At 35.3% G+C, this 21,081-nt stretch overlaps 2 protein-coding genes across 5 annotated transcripts; one reads left to right on the top strand and one right to left on the bottom strand.

Annotated features, from left to right (window-relative positions):
* Positions 1 to 29: 29 nt before the first annotated feature.
* LOC104111014 (xanthine dehydrogenase 1-like) lies at positions 30 to 12,866 on the bottom strand. Of its 3 annotated transcripts, none has more exons than XM_009620611.4 (14): positions 12,523 to 12,864; positions 11,124 to 11,223; positions 10,295 to 10,403; positions 8,643 to 10,151; positions 7,552 to 7,794; positions 7,160 to 7,474; positions 6,135 to 6,374; positions 5,257 to 5,541; positions 4,897 to 5,118; positions 4,214 to 4,375; positions 3,413 to 3,547; positions 1,427 to 1,663; positions 734 to 907; positions 30 to 400 (listed from the first exon to the last, which is right to left on the bottom strand). In XM_009620611.4, exons 1-14 carry the CDS (start codon positions 12,656 to 12,658, stop codon positions 158 to 160), a joined length of 4,110 nt encoding a protein of 1,369 aa, XP_009618906.1. In that variant the 5' UTR covers positions 12,659 to 12,864; the 3' UTR covers positions 30 to 157. The 3 variants fall into 3 exon arrangements, with proteins under 3 accessions (XP_009618906.1, XP_018631405.1, XP_009618907.1); XM_018775889.3 differs by having other exon boundaries at positions 11,124 to 11,248; positions 12,523 to 12,661; XM_009620612.4 differs by having other exon boundaries at positions 220 to 429; positions 12,523 to 12,866.
* Positions 12,867 to 18,360: 5,494 nt separating this feature from the next.
* Positions 18,361 to 20,809, top strand: LOC104111013 (epsin-3). Of its 2 annotated transcripts, XM_009620609.4 has the most exons (4): positions 18,363 to 18,561; positions 18,739 to 18,861; positions 19,193 to 19,354; positions 20,007 to 20,809. In XM_009620609.4, exons 1-4 carry the CDS (start codon positions 18,419 to 18,421, stop codon positions 20,566 to 20,568), a joined length of 990 nt encoding a protein of 329 aa, XP_009618904.1. In that variant the 5' UTR covers positions 18,363 to 18,418; the 3' UTR covers positions 20,569 to 20,809. The 2 variants fall into 2 exon arrangements, with proteins under 2 accessions (XP_009618905.1, XP_009618904.1); XM_009620610.4 differs by lacking the exon at positions 19,193 to 19,354 and having other exon boundaries at positions 18,361 to 18,561.
* The last annotated feature ends 272 nt before the right edge of the window (positions 20,810 to 21,081 follow it).

Raw genomic sequence — 21,081 nt, 5'->3', positions numbered from 1 at the left:
GGTAATACAGAGGATGCACGCGTTATCCATATCAAAGTTACATTCTCATTTGACATGTTACTATAAAGTTAAAGTTTACATAATGTTACAGGAAAATGTACAGAGGGCATACAAGAAGCTCCAAGCCTTCTTCCACCTTGGCAGTATAGTTCAACCATCAAATACTTAGCTTTGGCCGAAAATCAGACTCCACTAATAACTTTGTAAATTCATCAGTGCAAGCCATTCGAATACGCTCTGGAGTGGCTGGATTATCAAGAGGAAACCAGTCACTGTAACCAGCTTCCGCCCTTGCAGATCTGATGGCGTTCTTGATTGCGAATAAGACAGCTGAGCCAAGAAAGAAAGGTGGTTCCCCTACTGCTTTAGATGAATGGATTGCCTTGGTGTTTGGCGCATCCTGTTGGCAAATGTCCAGAAATTTGTTAACTGCAAAGTCACGACTTCATGTGCAAAAGCATATCGACTTCCAAATAAAATAGGGAGTACTATGTCGACAATTATTCAAGAAAAACAAACAGCAGCTAGAACCAACAACAATCTACCTAAATTATAAGCAATTTCAAGAAACAGTGAATATCAGCTCACCAATGATGTATTATGCTTAACCAAGTCTTGTGAAACACAAAGGGCAAAAAAAGTAACAAATAAGAAAATGACAGAGAAGTTTTTAGCCACTGAATAAGAAAATCTAGACACCTAACGTCAAGAAAGAGATGGTGGTGCAACTTACTTTCAGAAGAGAGACATTAAATTTGAAAGGCACATCGTTCAATGATGGAAGCTTGTAATTTCCAGGTCCGCATGTGAATAAGCATCCAGGTGGAATCCACTTGTGCGCTTTATCGCCCCATTTCAGCTCTTCTAATGCTACCCATCCAAGACCCTGTACAAATGCTCCTTCAATCTGCATCAAGTACAAGGAGTATGCACGAACTTTAGCAAGCGCCATTTCAGATTGAAAGATACAAGATCCAGTGAGGTAGTGGTTCTATTTCTTTCCAAATATAGACAATTAGCTTCAAGTCTACAACTGGGATCTAATGGCACTAGACATAATATTTGCAGGTCATCTTTGTAAATATATGAACATTAGGAAAAAAGGAAACAAAAAGAAGATCTGGAAATTTCCCAATTGAGTGCAGTACAAAAAATGAAACGGAAACATTATCTACACATTAAAGTTAATTCTATTCTTATTTCTGGCTTACTATTCAAAACAATGAAACAGAAACATTATGTATTCATAGATAGATCTGACAAAAGCCACAACTTGCAGACCTTCAATCATCAAATACTTCAGCATTTACTAATCAATAGTCACCTTTGAAAATTCATATAAATCAAACTATGTCGATAAGCAGGCCAGTTAAGCAATGAAAAATTCAGAATTTACACGTAACAGTACGGAGAGAGCATTAATGACCTGTCCAACATCAATTGCTGGATTGAGAGAGAATCCAAGGTCTAGGATAATGTCTGCTCTCCTAGTATGGAAATCGCCTGTCAATGTGTCAATTTCAACTTCGGCAAATGCAGCACCATAGGTGAAGTACCTAAATGCAGTGCCTTTTCCAGATTTCCAGTCAAAGCCAATATCAGGTGTAATGTAGAACCCATGAGCAGAAAGGTCTATTCTCTCCATGTAACATGCACTGACAAGCTGATAGTAAATCAAAGAACAAGACATGTGGATTAATGGTCAATCTCCTTTAGCATCATCATCACAATCAGTAGAAAAAGACAAAGTACAATATCTCAGAGTCCAGTTTTGAGGCAGAAATAAAATTTAAGACAGATAAATAAAGTATATTGTGTTGATCACTATGTACAGAATTACCAAGGCTAAAATGTCAGCCTTGTTACTGAGCCAAGGAATAAAGCAGGTGATTAAGGTGAAAAAGCTCTTTCTTTAAAAGTCAAGTTTTGAAAAAATCTCTCATTAATCCCGCCTTTCTATAATCTCATGACTAGGAATGTCATGATCCATCAATATATTATTTCTGAAGTTAACAGCCTAATAGCATTTCACCTAAAGTATCTTTTTACGGTTTTACCACTCTCTTTTGCTACATATCCATGTCACTAAGTCCTCCGTCTGTTGCCATACTCACTGCATCTAATACAAAATAAAATCTGCCCTCTTAGATGAACAAATCACTTATCCATCTGTTCTTTTAAGTGCCTCCCCTTGTCCCTTCATAAATTTTTGCATGCCTAGTCCCTAGTTCAACTGACACAAGGTGTGGAAAATTAGATCCTTTGACTTTAAATGCAGGAGGTTGAGCTATTTAAGAACTTGAAAGCAATATAGTTTGCGCAGTCAACATCTATTTGGTTTTCGCGCACGCATATCTTTCCATGCACTGTTATTATCTAGCGTCTCGTTCTCTTCCAATCTAGGATATCTAACACACTTCATCTTAGGCCACTGCAGAATTCTGTTGTTTTCACATTTGGTTCCTCGGCAACCTAAGAACCCAATTAATTATATGGAATTAACCAAAGAAGCCTGGTCAAAGACTAGCCCACACAAGGCTATGCTTGAAGAGATAGTGGATAAATGCATCGACTAATAATGCCTAGAACTTGGTACCTCCTCACTTAGCTAACTACAGCATTTACATCCCTTATCTTCAGTCAAGATGCATATGTATTTTGTAATGCATATGTATTTTGTTTTTACAAAATACATATGCATCTTGACTGAAGATAAGGGATGTAAATGCATATGTATTGGTCGTTTGTTTCAGTTCCTTGGACTTTTCAAACTCAAGTAGTTAGGTAAAAGCAAAAGGTAATACAAATTTAAGGTTTTCAATACTCTAATATATTTTACGGTGATAAAGATAAATTGTCTCCTTCAAATAATAAAATGCCATGCCATCTTATGCACAATTGGTTCTTAACCCTGAAGAAGTATGACTAGCACATAAGGAGTTCACTCTATTCGTGTCAGAGACTGGGAGGAAACAATTGTTTGGTGGCCATGATTAAATTAATTTGAAGGTGGGAAAGGAAGGTGTATCAGGACATACACATATACCCTTCCCTATCTGAAAGATGAGGTCAGATTTCAAAGATCAAGAAAAATGGAGAAAAGAAGAGGAAAAGAAACTAAACAGACAATATGATAAAGTTGATCACAAGCCACAACTGATTTGACAACAGCCTAGTATGTTTGCTCTTCAATTTAGTATCGCTTACTGTACCCACTAAGCCACTAAATGAAAGAAATTTACCAGTAGGGCATATTTATTATTTCGTCCTCATGCCTTATTTTGTCCTTGTTCTTGTATAAGTCACCATCACATTTCAAATGATAGGCAAGGAAGTCAACGGGATGAGGAATGAAATAAAACACATACAAAATAGAAAAAGATTATTTAAAAGACAGGACAAGAAGAGATACCTCTGCAAATGAGCTAAAGTTATTCTTGGATGCAATAGGCTCCATTCGTGCTTTTATTTGCTCGCATGCATCCAGTACTGCAGCTCCATACATGTCAGAACTTGCAGAAGCAGCTGTTGGCGAAGCATTAGGAACCTAAAATTGGCGAAAAAGCAGATGAGAGACGCACTCATAATTTTCATAAACTGCAAAACAAAAATTGACATGCAACACAAGGAACTTGAATGAAACAACATGACGTGCTAGAAAACTCCCCACCCCCAAACCAAGGAACAAAACCACCGCATGGCTGAGGAAGATCAATTTTGCCTTCTCCAGACTCCAATTATTTACTATATACTTCAAATTTTTAGGTAGCAATTGTAAAGCTCAACATTAGAAAAGGGCAGCCCGGTGCACTAAGCTCCCGCTATGCGCGGGGTCCGGGGAAAGGCCGGACCACAAGGGTCTATTGTACATAGCCTTACCCTGCATTTTAGCAAGAGGTTGTTTCCACGGCTCAAACCCGTGACTTCTTGGTCACATGGAGGCAACTTTACCGGTTACGCCAAGGCTCCCCTTCTGAAGCTGAATAAAATACAGAATATTTTCAAGTTTCTTATATTGGATATTCACATTTGGTTAGTTCATTTTCTCTCATTGTCATCTCGTACATGCCTAGCTCTGTCCCTCGTCGCACCCTAATATAGAAATAGAACAACATTTACGCCACATTATTCCCATGTATCATTTCGGCTTATTCACCAAGAAGAAATTAGAACCTTCAAGCAATGATTTATTGATATTCTTGTCACACCATACCTTGTCAGTGCTTGTCTCAGAAATGAATACTGCACTTAGAGGAATATTAAAGGAAGATGCAGCAATCTGGGCAACTTTTGTATGCAAACCTTGGCCCATCTCGACACCCCCATGAGTGACCAACACAGTTCCATCAGTGTAAACTTGAACAAGAGCACCAGCCTGTAGTCGATCAGTCAGTGAATAACCAGCACAGATCTTTGGGATTATTAATTTTTTCATAAGAAACGAAAATATGAAACACTCAACATCCAACAAAGTGCTCTTTACAAAGAAACGGAACATATATTCCCTAAGGAACTCTTCTCATCTACTACTCGTCTTATTCAGGTGCACTTCACCTCCATCGGTCCCATTAACCTAGGGAAGAAAAAAACAATTTCTGCACAGAAACAAATTTTTAATTTAAGCAGCTCACTATTGGAAATCGGAACTTAAGGAAAATGGTATGAATCATCTAGTTGGAAAATGGTTGGAAAATAAACAGATGGGACTTAAGGGTATGAAATTTTCCATGAGCAAATCAAAGTGCATTTTTGTGATTTTTTCTATAGGAAAGTGGAACCTAACCAATTACAGCAGTCAGTCAACAGCATGGGTACTAAAAGAAACAGCTTAAAAATATATCCAGCCGCTTGAGTTGGTTAGGAACTCTAGGATGTACAACAAAGACACCAACTCACCTGGTTCATAAACTTTGTAGTGAAAGATATCCCAAATTTGGTCGGCACCATGGCAATACCTCGCTTCTTCCACCGATTCTGGTGATTGAAATTTTCAACTTCATTTTGAGCACTAATGAAGTCACGAGAAGATTTCAATTCATTCCAGAGACGTCCCAAGGTGCAGTCTTCAATTCTTTGACCATAATGCAAGACTGATCCTTCGCCAATAAAATTCATTTCCTGGTCGAAAAAAGAAAAAGAGAAACAATATGAATACATCATTACCTAAAATACTAAGGAAAACATGGAATGGAGGAGCTGCTGATATGCATCCTGATGAAAGGATATCGAGACAATCATCAAAAGCACAAGGCATACCCTTATTTCTTCTGGGCTTTTGTTAACTTCCACGGCAATCCTCTCTATCCAATTCTCAGCAATTAGCATACCCTGTGGGCCTCCAAATCCTCTAAAAGCTGTATTACTAGGAAAATTAGTGAAGCAGACATTTCCGTTAACCCTCATATTTGGTATTTCATAGACATTGTGCGAATGGAACATAGCACGTTCAAGTACAGCAAGTGATAAATCCAATGAATTTCCAGCATTACTGTAGATACAAAGATCCAAGGCAAGCACTTTCCCATCATTTGTAAACCCAACCTAAAATTAATAGAGGACATTAAAATTGTTTCTCCACAAATCCAAAAGAAAATGCTAATAAAAAACAAAATAGAAAATGACAGCAAAGCAATGTCTATCAAAGACATATTGGGAAAAGAACAAAACTAGATCATGCCCTTTCTATCACCCTTCGTTGAGGAGGTTTATAAAGTTTACTTATCTGTATCTGTCAAGTATTACACTGATTGGGCTCATGTAACAAAAACAAACAGCAATGTCTAATCAATTCTCTTTCCGATTGTTATTTTGTGCACCGCAAAACCCTAACTCTTATCTGTTTATGCAGCCCAACAATGTCTTTCAGTAAATTGGTAGGTATACACATTCGTCTATCCCAATATATATGATACACTTACTATTTTAAAACATCCCAAAAGGTTTGACACACTCAAATAACAAAAAACTGTTCACCAGATACTAGTCACAATGATTCAAATTTAAATCATGTGTTTCGCGTAAACATTTGAGCAATTAATACCACTGAAGTGAATGAGTTACACAAACTTTTCCGTGCCACAAAATGTCAGTTAGGACGAGTTTAGCTGTGTATAACATGATCACAAACTATTCACCTTGTACTTTCCAAGAAAGCTATGTCGTTGCCCACTTATCATCATGTCTATATCCCTATCCAGAATGAGTTTCACTGGACGATCCAACAGATATGATGGAACAGCAGTTACAGCCGCAAGGAAAGCAGACCTTGTTTCCTTGCCTCCAAATCCACCACCTATCCTTTTAGTCTTGCAAACCACCTTTGACATTGGAAGACCAAGAACCTGAGAAACATACTTCTGGTGCTTCTGAGGAGCCTGCAAGATAAACAATGATTCCGTCACTGAATTTGCAGCAAAGACATTCCCCCTTCCCTAACAAGTAAATCACATTGTGCAGCCTTTTAAGCTAGATTTAACCTAATCCACATGGCAAACCAAACTTGGCTCACAGCATAATAATGATCTGGAAGAAATCTTAACCAGCTTTAAGGAACTATCTAAAACCGAAGTCAAAGATAATATATCTAAACTGACAATGCCAAACTAAGATGATTATGGTTGACTATTCATATATCATGTGAGTCTGAAAAGAAAGAGTCTGTAGAGCAAAATCAAGAACTTTAGTAGGGTAACTATGCCTTTTCTAGTTAAAGATAGCTTTTGAAACATTTTTGACTCTGTGTCAAAAAGTAATAGTAGTCATAGAATACGCATGTTAAAATGCATATAATGGTCAAATACCCAAATATGTGTCATCTGAGACTTTCAAGTGTGGCAAACACATGCAGGGTACGCTGGTGGTTTTTTTATACATATATTAACAACTACTGCTCTTTGGGTATATTAGCAACTTATTAACTGAAATTAACTTAGGATCGAGGCTTTACGGAGACATACTTTGTCAACTCAATGGCCGATAACTAGCATTTTCCTTTATTACCACCTTTTTTGAAAGGATTATTAACACTTACATCTAAACCAGCAAACTACAGGTGTTATGGGGGAGAAAAAATAAAGAGCCCAACACCACAACAAATGTCCTATAAACCTAGATATATTTGAGAAACTAAGAGAGAATTACTAGAGTTAACTTGAAGTACCTGGGTGGACGAGATCATGTGCACCTCGTTGCCACTATCCACTGTCCATATTAAAGTCCCATGAGGCTCCAAATAAAAATGTTCCTGACCACCTACCCTAACTTCTCCTTCTATAATATTGTCACATTGACCTGATTGGAAACACTGTTCGACGTCTCCCTTTGTCAGACACCTTGCCGTATTAGGATGATAACTGTTGGCCTGTATAGCATCCTCTATTGATAAAACTGCAGGTAGATCTTCATACTCAACATGAACCTTTCTAGCAGCAAGTTTTGCATTTTCATGTGTGTCAGCTACGACCACTCCAATAACCTACAAAAGAATAGTATTCATCCACTTAACATTTGCAAAAGAAGGTAGAAAGAAAATCTCAGAGCATAGCATCATACCTGACCCACACAAGTGACAAACTCCGTGGCAAAAAGTTCCTCATCAGCAATAACTGGTCCGATCATATTCTTACAAGGTACATCTTTGGCAAGAAAAATACCCGCAAATCCAGGAGAGGACCTGGCTCCCAAATCATCTATTGAAAGTATACGAGCATGAGGTTTTTTACTCAATACCAGAGCAGCGTGCAAACTATTGGGTGGAGTTGGCACATCATCAGTATATTCTGCCTCTCCTGAAACCTGAAAATGGTCAAGTTATCCAGCCAAAATATAAGTGGCAATTTTGGCCAAACAGATCTGATAAAGGATAACTATTTCATCATTGTGCCAGTTCAAAATAGCCAAAATTAAAAATACCAACACCTATGTGTAGACGCAGCTCGTACACTATAGACGTCATGATTATAGAAAAAGTTTTTTTCTCAGAAGAAAGAGCTATATCAAAGCAAAATCAGAAGCAATAAAGGGACCCAATGTTGTTAGTAATTATTAATAAAGCAATACAGTGATCCATTTGCTTATGGGATCCAAGAATCCTAAAGGAAACGTCGTTTATCACTAGAAATATGCTCCTACACAAGCCACAAAACAAATAAAGAGGAAAAAGTAAAACGTGACACCACTACCCAAAACACAATTTCTGAATGATAAAGCTGATTTATCTTATTAAAAAAAAGTTCAAAAGTGACACCATGTTTCCTATGCTGTTAGTACAGATTCAATCCCAATATATACAACAGGAGAGGAGCAGCAGGAAGGACCTAAAAACCCAAAATTCACTTCTGTTATGAACCAATAAGAGATGAATGTGTGCTTGTTCTTCATCAGAAGCATAATAATAGAGACGTCAGGAATCTCATTAGTACAAAGGTCATCCCAGCCATTATGTCTATTATGGCGTAAGAATTAGAGCCATGCTAGGAGATCAAGAACTCTTTTAAACATTTACAGCTTTTTTCTTCTTATCTGTCCACGCGCAATCTAGAATTTTATTCAATTCACACTTTAATCATTGTCTTCCAAAATCTAAACGGTACTCGAATAGACATAAAAAGTACGTATAATTTTCATGCTATAAATGTTGTCACCTGAAGATTTGATGAAATATGAACCTCAGGGGAACCCACCGAAGTGCCGTGCTTCCTGATCTCAAAATCCTGAATTGAACTAATGGATGGTCGAAGAGATGAATCTACAGCTGAAACATGCGAAGCTGGAACTTTCTCAAGAAACGATGGTTGTCCATCCATTTGATGACAAACCCACAAGAAAAATTTGAAGAAGAAACTAAACGTTAATGATTTTCGAAATTCAACCATCCCGCCAGGTGCATCTTCCTTCAGCACAATTTCATCCCCTAAAATTTTCAAAGCACCATATAACAGCTCTTTATTCCATTTTTTCCCGATTAAAAAGTCACTAGTTTTCGATGCAGCAAACGAAAGAGGAGCAACCCCACCATATACAATCAAAGCATCTGAAACAATCCATTTCTGGTCTTTCTTTTCAAGGCAAACACGCATCCCGGCATTGACAATGGCAATATCATCATCTCTCCTATGAGATTGCTTAAACTCTCTCACAAACTCGAATGGCTTATTCCAAGGCAATGATACTGACAGTAAAATTTCACTACTTGCGAGATCCACTTTACGATAGCCCTGGAAGAAATTCTTAGCCAAACATGTTCTAACATTTCCTTTGCAGTCAATTATTCGAAACTTTGCTCCTGCTGCCATCCAAAGAGGGTTCAAGTCTGATATTGGACTTGCAGTGCAGATATTCCCACCAACTGATGCAACGTTCCGTATTTGTGTTCCAGCAAACCACTTTATCTGCTCAATGAGAGCTCGACATGATGATGTTTCATACTCAGGACGCTCGTTTTTTACCTTCTTTAATATATCCACAAGCTGTGATAATTTCACTGCAGCACCTATTTCTAAGCCGTCATCCTCAACTCTCATATGGTTAAGTTCAGGAACATGTGCAACAGATATTAATATAGGATGGTGAATTCTTTTAAGCCTGACTTCAATTCCCACCTCTGAATTTCCAACAACTAACCTGGCATCTGGATATCTTGCTTTTAAATCCAACAAATGTTGAAGTTTTAAGGGCCTATACCACTTCAGTCCATTTGATCCGCTCAAACTTAAATAAGTCAATTTCCTTAATAGAAGTTCGGGAGGAAAAATAAGTTCTTTGCTGGTGTAGGTGGTTCCATCAGTCTCGTTGTAAGAAAATGGCCGCCAGCCACAGTCGTTGCTCAAATTTTGTTCAATAGTTTCTTCACTACTTCCAGCCTTTGGCCCACATGAACAGGGCTTACCCGTTGAAGGACAGATAAACTCACCACTACTAATGCCTTGTAAAGATGTGTTGGTATATAAAGCATTATTAGTTTTTGCGAATACTCGAAATGCATCAATAATTGGCCTATAACCAGTACATCGACATAAATTTCCTGCAAGGCTTTCTTCAATTTGCTCTTCTGAAGGCGGTTCTTTAGATGATCGTAGTAATGCATACATGGACATCACGAAACCAGGAGTGCAGAATCCACATTGTGAGCCATGCGTGCGAACCAATGATTCCTTTAGAATGTAATGGACAAAGCAGAGGAGTTGAAAAGAAGATTGCATACATCCATCATCCATAAAAAGGTAATATTTGCATTCACAAACTATGTTGGAAAACCATGCGATGAAAAACAGACATGTGAAGCCAATTAACACACCTGAATTGGATGCAAACCAGCTTTGCGGTTCCCAATTCCCTCCACTGTGATGACATGCATCCCTTCCACAGAAGGGAGAGGAGCCAAGCACGCATTAATTGCATGGTGCCTATAGAGAAGATATTTAATGAGAAACCGGACATGATTTATGGAAAATTTTATTATCGTCATATACTACCTCAATTGAATGGTTGCACCGGAGGCCAATCAAATCAAGCTGACTTCATGTTAACCAAATTATTGCTAATAATAGTATCATCATTATGTTTTTTTTATCTCTTTAACTATCCATATTCTCCACTAGTTTCTCTTTACTCTCTAAGTCAACACATTCGCTCGCATTCCACTCCCCAAAGAACTTATAGCAGACAAAGAAATGGTACCAAAGTCCAAGGCACTAAAAGTACATAATTGGTCACTTCAAGTTTTGGTAATAGCGGCCTCTCTTTTTTGGTGGTGTGTGTTTTCTTTTGGGCAGGGGGTATGTACAAGCCAAAGCCTTGCATAGTAATCATGAGAAACAAGAACATTTTATTCATTTCTCATGTACCTGCACACTGATTTCTAGGTTAACCTAGTATTAGGTGAGTTCGAAGCCAGGGAGTCCACAATTTATAACACTTTAGTCTCCTTGAACAAATACAGAATGCTAAAGTGTATGTACTTTCCACCTCTCTAGTTCTACAAGAAAGCTTGGCTCATTCCTTGAAGGATACAAAATCAATTGAGAAGAAAAAAAATCTATTAAAATTGTACTGCCTCAGCTCGTAGAGTAATCACGCAACTGTTCAGAAGAAAAACATCCAATAGATAAAGAGATGGAACTCACACACATTTCTTCAAATTCTGATCAAAATAAGAGACCATAACAGTGCACGCCCCACACCCACCTTCACCACAGCCTAGCTTGGTGCCTGTCAGGCCTATCTCTGTACCGCCAAAGAGAAAGCGCAACTTCAGAGAAACCACCAAAACAAATTAAGAGAGAGAGCATAGAAATCCAGATCAATTATCTGAACAGAAATATATACTACAAATTCCTGAAGAATTGGGCGAAACATAGAGGCTAAGAGGTGTAGTGAGTTCTTAACACAATGCACAAAACATATTCATTTAACAAGTACCAACGACCACATAATGCTACAACTTTGGCAGCAACTCAAAAATGAACTCACTAAACTTTTAACACCATATTGAATACGACTGCGTTTCTAAAGGGGAAGTACAAACACATTGATTGCCAAGCCAGCAAGCCCCAAACATTTATGAATATGGAGATAGAAGAAGACAGATAATGTCCAAGTCTAATGGAAAGAAAAGCGAGAAAAGGAAGTAAATGGTAATTCAATGTTGAAATTTTTGAATATAAGTAAAACAATAAAGAAGGTCATAAGTTCAACCTGAAGCAATTTACAAGGTCAAACACCAACAGAAGTTACAACTATAGAAAACTTAATTAATTCGCTTGTATGCCAATTGCCATTGAACAGTTGGAAGTCCTCCCGGTAGGTTAAAACAGCTATCCCACTAATATCTCAAAATTTTACAACAAAGTCCAACAATTTTGAATCACAGGTCAGTGACAAAAGTGAACCAGTGATAATGATCAATTGCATACACAATGACTCATTACCTACTAAACTTATATCTTACCCATTTAACTTTTGAAAAGGTAGCATATCCTCCTTTTTTAAATTTATGTATGTATATTATTAATTTGAGCTACAACCTCATGGTTTCCTGTCAAGATGTCAATTTTATTTGAAAAATGGGAATCACAGCAGGTTTTTCCTCTCCTAACCAACAACAACAAAAAAAAAAAAAAAGAACTCCTCAGAATCGCCGTCATTTGCAAGAGGGTGACCACAAATTATGCTCAAAATTCAATCTTTTCCTTTGTTTGAGTTAATAGCTACTACTTAATCTGATTATGAACTTGAATTATCCATTTCTCTCTAAGTTTCTGACAAGAAGAAAGAGAACCCCACAAAACTAAACTATTAGTAATGCTCAAGATTCAATCTTTTTTCTTTCTTTTTTGGGTTAACAAGATACTCCTACTATTTAATCTGATTATGAACTTGATTATCCATTTCTTTCTATAAGTTACTGACAAGAAAAAAGAGAACCCCAAAAAACTAAACTGTTCACAATTATCAAGAAAAAAAAAAGTAGTAAATCAGAGAAACTATACTCTGAGAAATTTAAAGCTCAAATAACTAACTGACCTCTAAGATACTCAAGAAGAGTCAAATGAGCTAACCCATTAGGCAAAACTCTACGAACTCCATTAACGTATAAAATTGCTTCCTTTGACTCATCTCCTATCCTTTCCATTTCACTCTCATTCATCAATGAGCCCATTTTTCCAAGATTTGATCTTTTTTTTCAGCAATGAAAATGAAATTGAAAATTTGCTTAGCTTTAACGATTAAAGGAGAGAAAAACTTTTATATCATTGGGAAAAAAAAAAGATTTTAAAAAGGGTCACGTAAGATACATGGGATTTTATTGGAATCATAGTCGGTTGGTCCACTAGATAGAAACGAGCTGACCAATTTTGCTACGATACTACAATTAATTAACACTTAGTGATGGGATGGTTATGATTTTTAGAGGCGTAAATCAAACATCCGAGCTCGAGTTATGAGTATGATTTTATTAACGACGAAGGTAAAAAAGTACTAACAGGAAATGTAAAAAATGGAGTTAGAATTTTAAATTTATGGGATAAGAAAGATAATTTATCACAAAGACAAGAAAAAATAATACAATGTAATCGTTTTCAAAATAATAGTTGGTGAATATAATTTTTTTATGTTAATATATGATTATACATATAACATATATTTTTTTGTATATAATTAATGTATTTTTTATTTATTTACTAGCGAAGTAATTATTTTTAGTTGGCCGGTCAAATATGTTAAAAGCCAAAAAGACAACTAATTACGGTCCAATAATTACATTTTTCATCGTGTTCATAACCATCTTGTTATTATTGTTCATGCACTAACTGTTAATATAAGAAATTATGAAAGAGGAAAAGGAAAGAAGATAATGGACTGAGAATAGATAAAGTTTTTTATGATTGATGTATAGGGGAAATATGGGCTTGTATTATTAGCTCTGTTTTAAAAGGCGTTTTTGGGGCGAGCCCCGGGGCGATGGTGTAGGGCGAAAATCTCAAGAGGCGTACGCCCACGCCCAGGCGTTCGGGGCACGTTTTTTTAATAAAAAGTAAGCCCTAGAGACTTTTTCAAATTAAAACAAAATTTGTTGAAGTAGTCATTCATATAATACCCCAAATTCTCAAAAGTCAGTTTGGTAATTACTCAAAAGGTTTAAAAAGGAACTCAAAAGTATTAAATTTAAAAGTAAAGACATTTTTTATTGATTTAAGCCATAATTCATGGTTTTTTCAATTTTTTATCTTGTTCGTTAATATGCTAATATCTCCCAAAAATAACGAATATTTTATTTTTTTTTACAAATACAAAGAGAACTACATTTTTCTTCATAGCAGCAAATTCAAAGTTCAAATTGCAGGTTAATCATCCTTTTTGTTCCTTCATATAGAAAACTTTATTATTTTAGACTCAAATTACTTGTACTTGTAAGTAACGTATAATAGATTGTTTTGATTAGTTTTTTGTAGGGATGGAGCACACATATATATAGTTTTATTCATTTTTTATGAAATTTTACCTGTTTATAAATATTAACTGTCATTATATTATTTTATAAAATATTAAAAATTAAATACATTTGGGACTTACGCCCCGCACTTCGGGGTTTACATCCCTCTGAGGCATATGTAAAACGCTCCGTCTTACGCTCACGCTTTTTAAAACACCGATTATTAGAAGTAGATTCAGATTTGATTCGCAACTATTTCTCCAAACTAAATGGTGTAATCGCGTGGGCTGCACGTGATATGATAAACTAATTTTTTTTTCTTAAAAAAATTCTTTTTCTCAATTTTGTTTTCCTTGGAAGCATTTTGTTTTTAGGATTCAAATTTTAAGAATGAAAAATCTCTTAACAAAAACATTCTCTTGATGGGACAGTTATCACCCACGTCATAGTCAAAGCCGATAGAAATGTCATTGTCGATTCGATCGAACCTTAAGGAAATCACATCGTTCCTCGTCATCTCCGTTCCGAGAAACAAGGGGCTATCTGTATACGGTTAAAACCGATCCTCGGTCGTGAAGGTCGATCGAGGATGGCATTTCAATCGAGGGGTGCCTTCATGGAAACCCCGAGCATATTCCGAGATTGGGGCGTCGAGCCCGGGCGCTCGATTCGAACGAGGTAATATCGGTCGATACAGGTCCCGAGCATCGATGCCCGAAAGTGACCACCTAGCTCGAAATCAAGACCGAGGTTCCGATTCGGTATCGAGCTCACAGACAAAAGCTGTTACAACCGCACCAAAGGAGGGAATCTCTGCGGGAATTAAGGAGAAGACATACCATCATGGGTCCTCCACTAGTAATATTTATTCCATTATGTTGCTATAGATAAAGTAGTAACCTTGGCTATAAAGAGGGAGGAGTTTGTAATAGAAGACATTTTTGGAGAGGAGATTAAGAATTCTTTGTGTTTATCTTTCTAAGTTCACCTAATATCTTTGTTCATCATCGCCTATTTTCGCAACATAAATACGTGCATTATTATTCTTATATCAGAAGAATCTACTTGCCCTTAGAACCATATATAAATTCTACTTTATCCGATTTTTCGGGTAAATACTAACAATAGTGAAAGATCAAGTAGAAGAAATAAAGTGAAGAATGGAAAGATTCTATCTTTTTTGTTTGTCTGTTACATAATGCAAAAAGTGTGTTGTGGGAAAGGGAAAGGAAAAGGGAAAAGATTCATAGAAAAACACAATCAATATTTGGTCTCAAGACTTTCAACAAAAGTAAAGAGCATTTGGATTACTAGTTTTTCCAAATGTGGTTCCTTTATCCATGGATTTCAGTGTAGATTTTTTTTGTTTATTACTCCCTCGGTTCCATTTTAATTGCTGCTTTAACTCTTTTTATGTCCGTTAAGAAAAATAATAAATACAAAATATATATAGTTTACTAAATTCCTATATTAAATGCTTTTTGATAATTGAGTATAGTATTAAAAAGAGTTACTACTTCTTTAATATTAAGGATATAGTTGGAAACAATTAATAAAATTACTAGATAGTATTTTAATTTAGGCACACATTCTATTACGTCAAATTTATAATAAAACTAGTTTCTAGACACATGCGTTACATGTGTGTCCCATATTGATTTATACATATTTTTAAAATAGTATAAATAATATTAAAACATATAACTAATGAGTAACAATTCTTCTAATATAACATATATTCAGATTGATTCTAAACTTAGAAAAATGACTTTTCTTCGTTGCCTCTTTTTTTATTTATCATTTTTTACTGTTTAGTTTTTCTTATGTTAATATATGCAATTGATTGCTAAATTTTCTTCTAAAAGAAAATCTTCCATAATATGGCATGTGCAACTTTAAAAGTTCTTTCCTGTTAATTGACAAATATGTATTTGAGCATCATATACTATGATTTAATAATTTTCTCGTTAATATAAACTTGAAGAAATATTAAAACAAATCAAACTTTTGAAATTGAAGAAAAGCACTAACATGAAATAATTCCTTAATAAATTAAACTAAATCGCAGAAATAATCTCTTCTCCAACTTAGCTTCTTCGTGTAATTTTCTTGTTTTCACATATGTGTGTAGGAGGGATGGATTTAGGCTGTTAGGTTGTCCCTAAGTTTTGTATGAATTCTATATTTATATCGAGAAATTCAGTAAATATATAAAAATTATGAGTTGGGAATCCACTAACAAAGTTTGTTTTTGGTCCAGTGGTAAAAAAAGGACTTGTAAGGCTTTGCTGCCCTCTTGGTTGAGTTTAAGTTCCATCAGCCACCATGAAGACTTCTTTTTATTTTATCGTTTGAGATAGGTGGAAATCCACGAACTTCAAATTCTGGATTCGTCTCTATACGTAGAAGGAATGACATAATAGGCTCATAAAAACAAAAATCATTATATCATCTTTAATATAATGATAAAAAATTACTCTTATTGACTGAGATTAAATTTATCAGTTCAGCTTTTCATAACTATTAGAAGAGAGTCAAATTATGAATTGTTTAAAGTTTAATAAGCATAACGCAAGTGTCATGTCATGCTCCAAACCTCAGTGAGCCTGATCGACACCCGATGTTTTAACCTGACTGAGTGAATCAACCATATATATAAACTTATACCAGTATCACATATCTTAGAATTATGTGATAGTCATTTAGAATGTTACATGTTAGTTCACTCAGTCAAGTTAAGGCACTAAATGTCAATCCGTCTAACCAGGTTAAGAGCATGACATGTCAAGATATTATTTTTTAGATTTTCAAATGAGAAGTAGGTATAACTATTTTTTAATCCCGAGTTGCTTTTTCTGGTGAAGCATAAGCATGGTTGAACAGTTTTTTTTAAAAAATAGTTCTTCATATGTATATCAACATCAATTCGCAAATGAAAAAATATAATCTGCATATAAAATTTCAAATTTACTATTATGTGTTGTACCATGTACTCTAGATAAGAACTCATTTAACAATTTAAATAAAAAGTATAAATTCTATCACCAATAGTTTAACAGAAATTGATATCATAGTACATGTTACTTTATAAATATAAGCTCTTAGACAGGAAAAAAAAATACCTGTCCAGGTAGTATTGAGCAAAATCCATAACAGTAAACCTTTACCGGAAGAAAAGAATTAGTGATTTACCACTTTTGTTGTGCACCTTTATATATATAGTACAAGAAAGATATAAAAGATTATATGTAAATACTACCCCGTACTACTAATTACATATGGAAGCTCAAAGGATAAAACGTATGAGGTTGAAATGTGAAAAGACTATGGTGTAAATAATGTAATTAAGAAAACTTTTACAATTGCTACATCTTTTAATAATTTCTGGCAGTTGAAATACCCTCTTTATTAATCAATTCAATGCACTTGAAATTAATATTTAATAAAAGATTTTTATGAAGGATAAACTGCATTTAATAAAAGGTTTTACTATTAATATTTATTATATTAGATGTTTTAATACATTTTAAGTTATATTAGAGGTAAAACTGTAATCTAACTTTAAAGATAGAAGCTTCCCATTTTTATTATAATATGATAATTACTAGATAGTATATTATATATGATATATTGAAGAACCACTCCACTAGCCATCTTATGAAAATTCAACCTTTGAACAAGACATAAACAAAGGGTCAACAAATCCATTACCATCTAATATTATACATCTCCTCCTTTGACTTTTTCATCCCTTTGCTGATATCTTTCAACAAGTGTCCCCTCCTGTGTCCTTCTCATTACGTAGGCAGTGGCCACTAATATTAGATGAGAAATAGCTGTCCATTGTTTGTTGCATACATAAAAATCATATTGTATATCTCGATTAACTTTATCGAATTACTATTATCTTTCAAGATAATTTTATCCATCAAAACATAAACAAATTTTAAAAAAACAACTTGATATTTTTCATCTCTACCGAGTATTGAGTCCTAATCTCTATGGTTGGTTTAGTGATCAATAAATTAGTTAAAAATCGTAGAAAATTATATTTAAATCCCACAAGACTCCACCAGTAGAATTGTTTGATATCTGTGTTGAGGACTTGGATAGAATATAGAAAATAATATTTATTAGTAATATAGTTTAGTTGCGTACAAGTTGATACGGATATGGCCGGCAGTCCAGTGCACTAAACTATCGCTATGTGCGGGATTCGGAGAAAGGTCGGATCACACGAGTCTATTGTATGTAGTTTTATCTTGTATTTCTACAAGAAACTATTTCCACGACTTAAATTCGTAACCTCCTGATCACATGACAATAACTTTACCATTTACGTAAGTATCCTTCCTAACGCAGATACCCATCATTTAAAAAAGACAAAGGGTAGGTGTGTACTGTTGCATCATTTAAGTTATTAAGCCTCTTCTACTTCTTACCAAAAAGTCCACAATCCTTCATTATTTTTCTTGTAGCAAGAATATGTCAATCCTAGGCGGCAGGGAAAACAGTAGCAAAATGTCTCAACCATATCTCTATGAATTCAAGAAACAAGCATCCTTCTTCCTCAAGGAGAAGATCAAGACAGCTAGATTAGCCTTGACTGATGTTACACCAGCTCAACTGTAAGTTCTCTACTTTGTACTATGATTTTAAAATTTTGACTTTCTGATCATTTGTAATTTTTGAGTAAATCATGCATAGTTCAGTTACTTTAGCGAGACAAAAAATAGTTTTTGCGACTTTACTGTTAGTGGATAAAGTTAGATACTAAGTTGAATAACTGATGATGTTGTTTGAAGATTGGCAGAAGAAGCTACAAATGGAAATCCAGGTGCACCAGACACAAGAACACTGAAAATGATATCAAAGGCAGCTTTTGAAGTTGATGATTACTGGAGAATTGTTGGGATCCTTCACAAAAAGTCTGTTTATTTATTCCTTTTATTTTTTATTTATTTATTTATTTATATAAGGGCAGTCCGGTGCACTAAGCTCCCGCTATGCGTGTGGTCCGCGGAAGGGCCGTACCACAACGGTCTATTTTATGCTGCCTTATACCATGTATTTCTGCAAGAGGTTGTTCCCGCGGCTCGAACCCGTGACCTTTTGGTCACATGACAGTAACTATACCAGTTATGTCAAGGCTCGCCTTCTTATATATATAAAAAATTTAATTTTTTTCTTTTTGCAGTTTCTTGAATAATATTTTCAGGCTTGATGATGTTTTGATTGTTATTTTTATTTATGATATAGATTGTCAAGTTTTGATAGAAAGAATTGGAGGGTGTCATATAAGGCTGTGATTGTGCTAGAACATTTGTTGACTCATGGACCTGAAAGTGTTGCTGAGGAATTCCAAATTGACAAAGATGTTATCAAGGAAATGGGACACTTTCAACTCATTGATGAGAAAGGGTAATTTATTCTTTTGGAAAAGGTTCAAATTTACTAGAAAACCATACGAAATATCTAAATTTTACTTTTCGTTATACTTTAGGGTTATTCATACCCCTATCATTAGCAAATCGTTTCGTATTTATCCTTGACCTTGTGAAGCTACAGCATAGACTGTGTGGATTCCATGTGTCAAAATACTTCGGGAAAAAAGGTCGGAATTTACTCCTCTAGCTACTTTTGACTATGCTTTAAAATTTTCCTCCGTTACATGGCTAGGATCCACTTTGAAGTTCCATTAGGGTCAAGGTCAAGTACCAGATAATGCTAACGGCAAAGGTATGAATGTTTCCTAAACATAACATGCGATAAAATTAAGATACTTCGTACAATAAAGGGGTGCTTTTTACCATTTTACCTATTCTTTGTGGTTCTTTTTCTTGACGTAACTGGTAAAGTTGCTGCCATGTGACCAGGAGATTACGGGTTCGAACCGTGGAAACAATCTCTTGCAGAAATGCAAAGTAAAACTGCGTATGATAAACCCTTGTGGTCTGGCTCTTCTACAGACCCCACGCATAGCGCGAGCTTAGTACACCGGGCTGCTTTTTTTTTTTTTTTTAATAATCTATATTTGGTAATACAAGTTAAGGTATTTTGAATGATTCTGCAGATTCAACTGGGGACTAAATGTTAGAAACAAATCAGAGAGGATATTGAAGCTGCTAGAAAATGGACAACTTCTTAAAGATGAGAGAAACACAGCCAGGAAAATATCAAGAGGAATTGAAGGTTTTGGGAGCTTCAACATTAGGATTAAGTCAGGGGAAGGAATTTTGGAGGAATCAGTAATCAAACCTTATGGAAGGTCTAATTCTCAGTTTAATGATCATGGAAATGAGGAAGATGAAAATTCAAACTTCAATACTCAAGATTTGATCAGCACAAAAATGGAGAAAGTGGAGGATGCTGCAGTTTCTTGGAATCTTGACACTAGTGATAAGTACTTAGTTTCTGGGATTTCTAGTATTAGTTTTAAAGAAAATATGGCTCCAAGTGAAGACATGCATAAGTGGAACTTCAAAGGAGAATCAAAATCACTTTTGGATGAACAAAAAACAGATCCAAGAATAGGTTTTTCCTCAGAAAAGGATCACCCTTTTACTGAAACCGACCGATTAACATCAGCCTCCCTACTTTCTTCTGGAGATCATGTCCTCCAAGAATGTCAATAGGGACGCTCTTGTTTTAATCGCTCTAATGCATATGCTAAATAGTTGTTTTATGCGTACATCTATCTATCAGGAGCAGTCGTGTGACTGATATATAGAGCTAAGAACATGCCGTTGGCTGTTCCCTTATACCACTACTACTAGATGTTTTGAGCTTCATTTTGTAACCTACAGGGTACAACAATGCAGAAATGCAACTGTACTGCTATTTCATGTTCATGAAATAATTGCAACTTTCTTGAAAGAGCTTAGTTAGTCATCGTTTGCAAAGTCAATGAGAAATAGCCGATATTTTAGGTGAAACACGGAAAGTTCCAGCACATTATGCTGGAATCTCATTTGTAAAAAGTCCGAATTCCTGCACAATATGCTGGAATTTTTCCGAATTTTTAAGAGTATTTTTGTTCAGATTTTATCTTACATGAAAAATAGCTAAATTTTAATTACTTTTGAAACTGTGGCTATTTTGTTCAATTGTAAATCTGGCTATTTTAATTATCCATCGCACGACAGGAA

This window comes from Nicotiana tomentosiformis, chromosome 11 (genome assembly GCF_000390325.3).
Source record: "Nicotiana tomentosiformis chromosome 11, ASM39032v3, whole genome shotgun sequence".
In the NCBI taxonomy this organism is placed as follows: domain Eukaryota; kingdom Viridiplantae; phylum Streptophyta; class Magnoliopsida; order Solanales; family Solanaceae; genus Nicotiana; species Nicotiana tomentosiformis.
The sequence above is the reverse complement of the archived record's forward strand: the minus strand, read 5'-3'. Positions and strand labels throughout refer to the sequence as shown.

Bases quoted from the DNA above. Each gene is read 5' to 3' on its own strand.
- LOC104111014 (XM_009620611.4), bottom strand. From the start codon at position 12,658: ATGGGCTCATTGATGAATGAGAGTGAAATGGAAAGGATAGGAGATGAG. The intron at 7,795-8,642 runs GTGACAACATTT...GACCATTTTCAG, and splicing joins ATATTTCATCAAATCTTCAG to GTTTCAGGAGAGGCAGAATA. The intron at 7,475-7,551 runs GTATGATGCTAT...ATTCTTTTGTAG, and splicing joins TTGTCACTTGTGTGGGTCAG to GTTATTGGAGTGGTCGTAGC.
- LOC104111013 (XM_009620609.4), top strand. From the start codon at position 18,419: ATGTCAATCCTAGGCGGCAGGGAAAACAGTAGCAAAATGTCTCAACCA. The intron at 18,562-18,738 runs GTAAGTTCTCTA...TGTTGTTTGAAG, and splicing joins GATGTTACACCAGCTCAACT to ATTGGCAGAAGAAGCTACAA. The intron at 19,355-20,006 runs GTAATTTATTCT...ATGATTCTGCAG, and splicing joins CAACTCATTGATGAGAAAGG to ATTCAACTGGGGACTAAATG.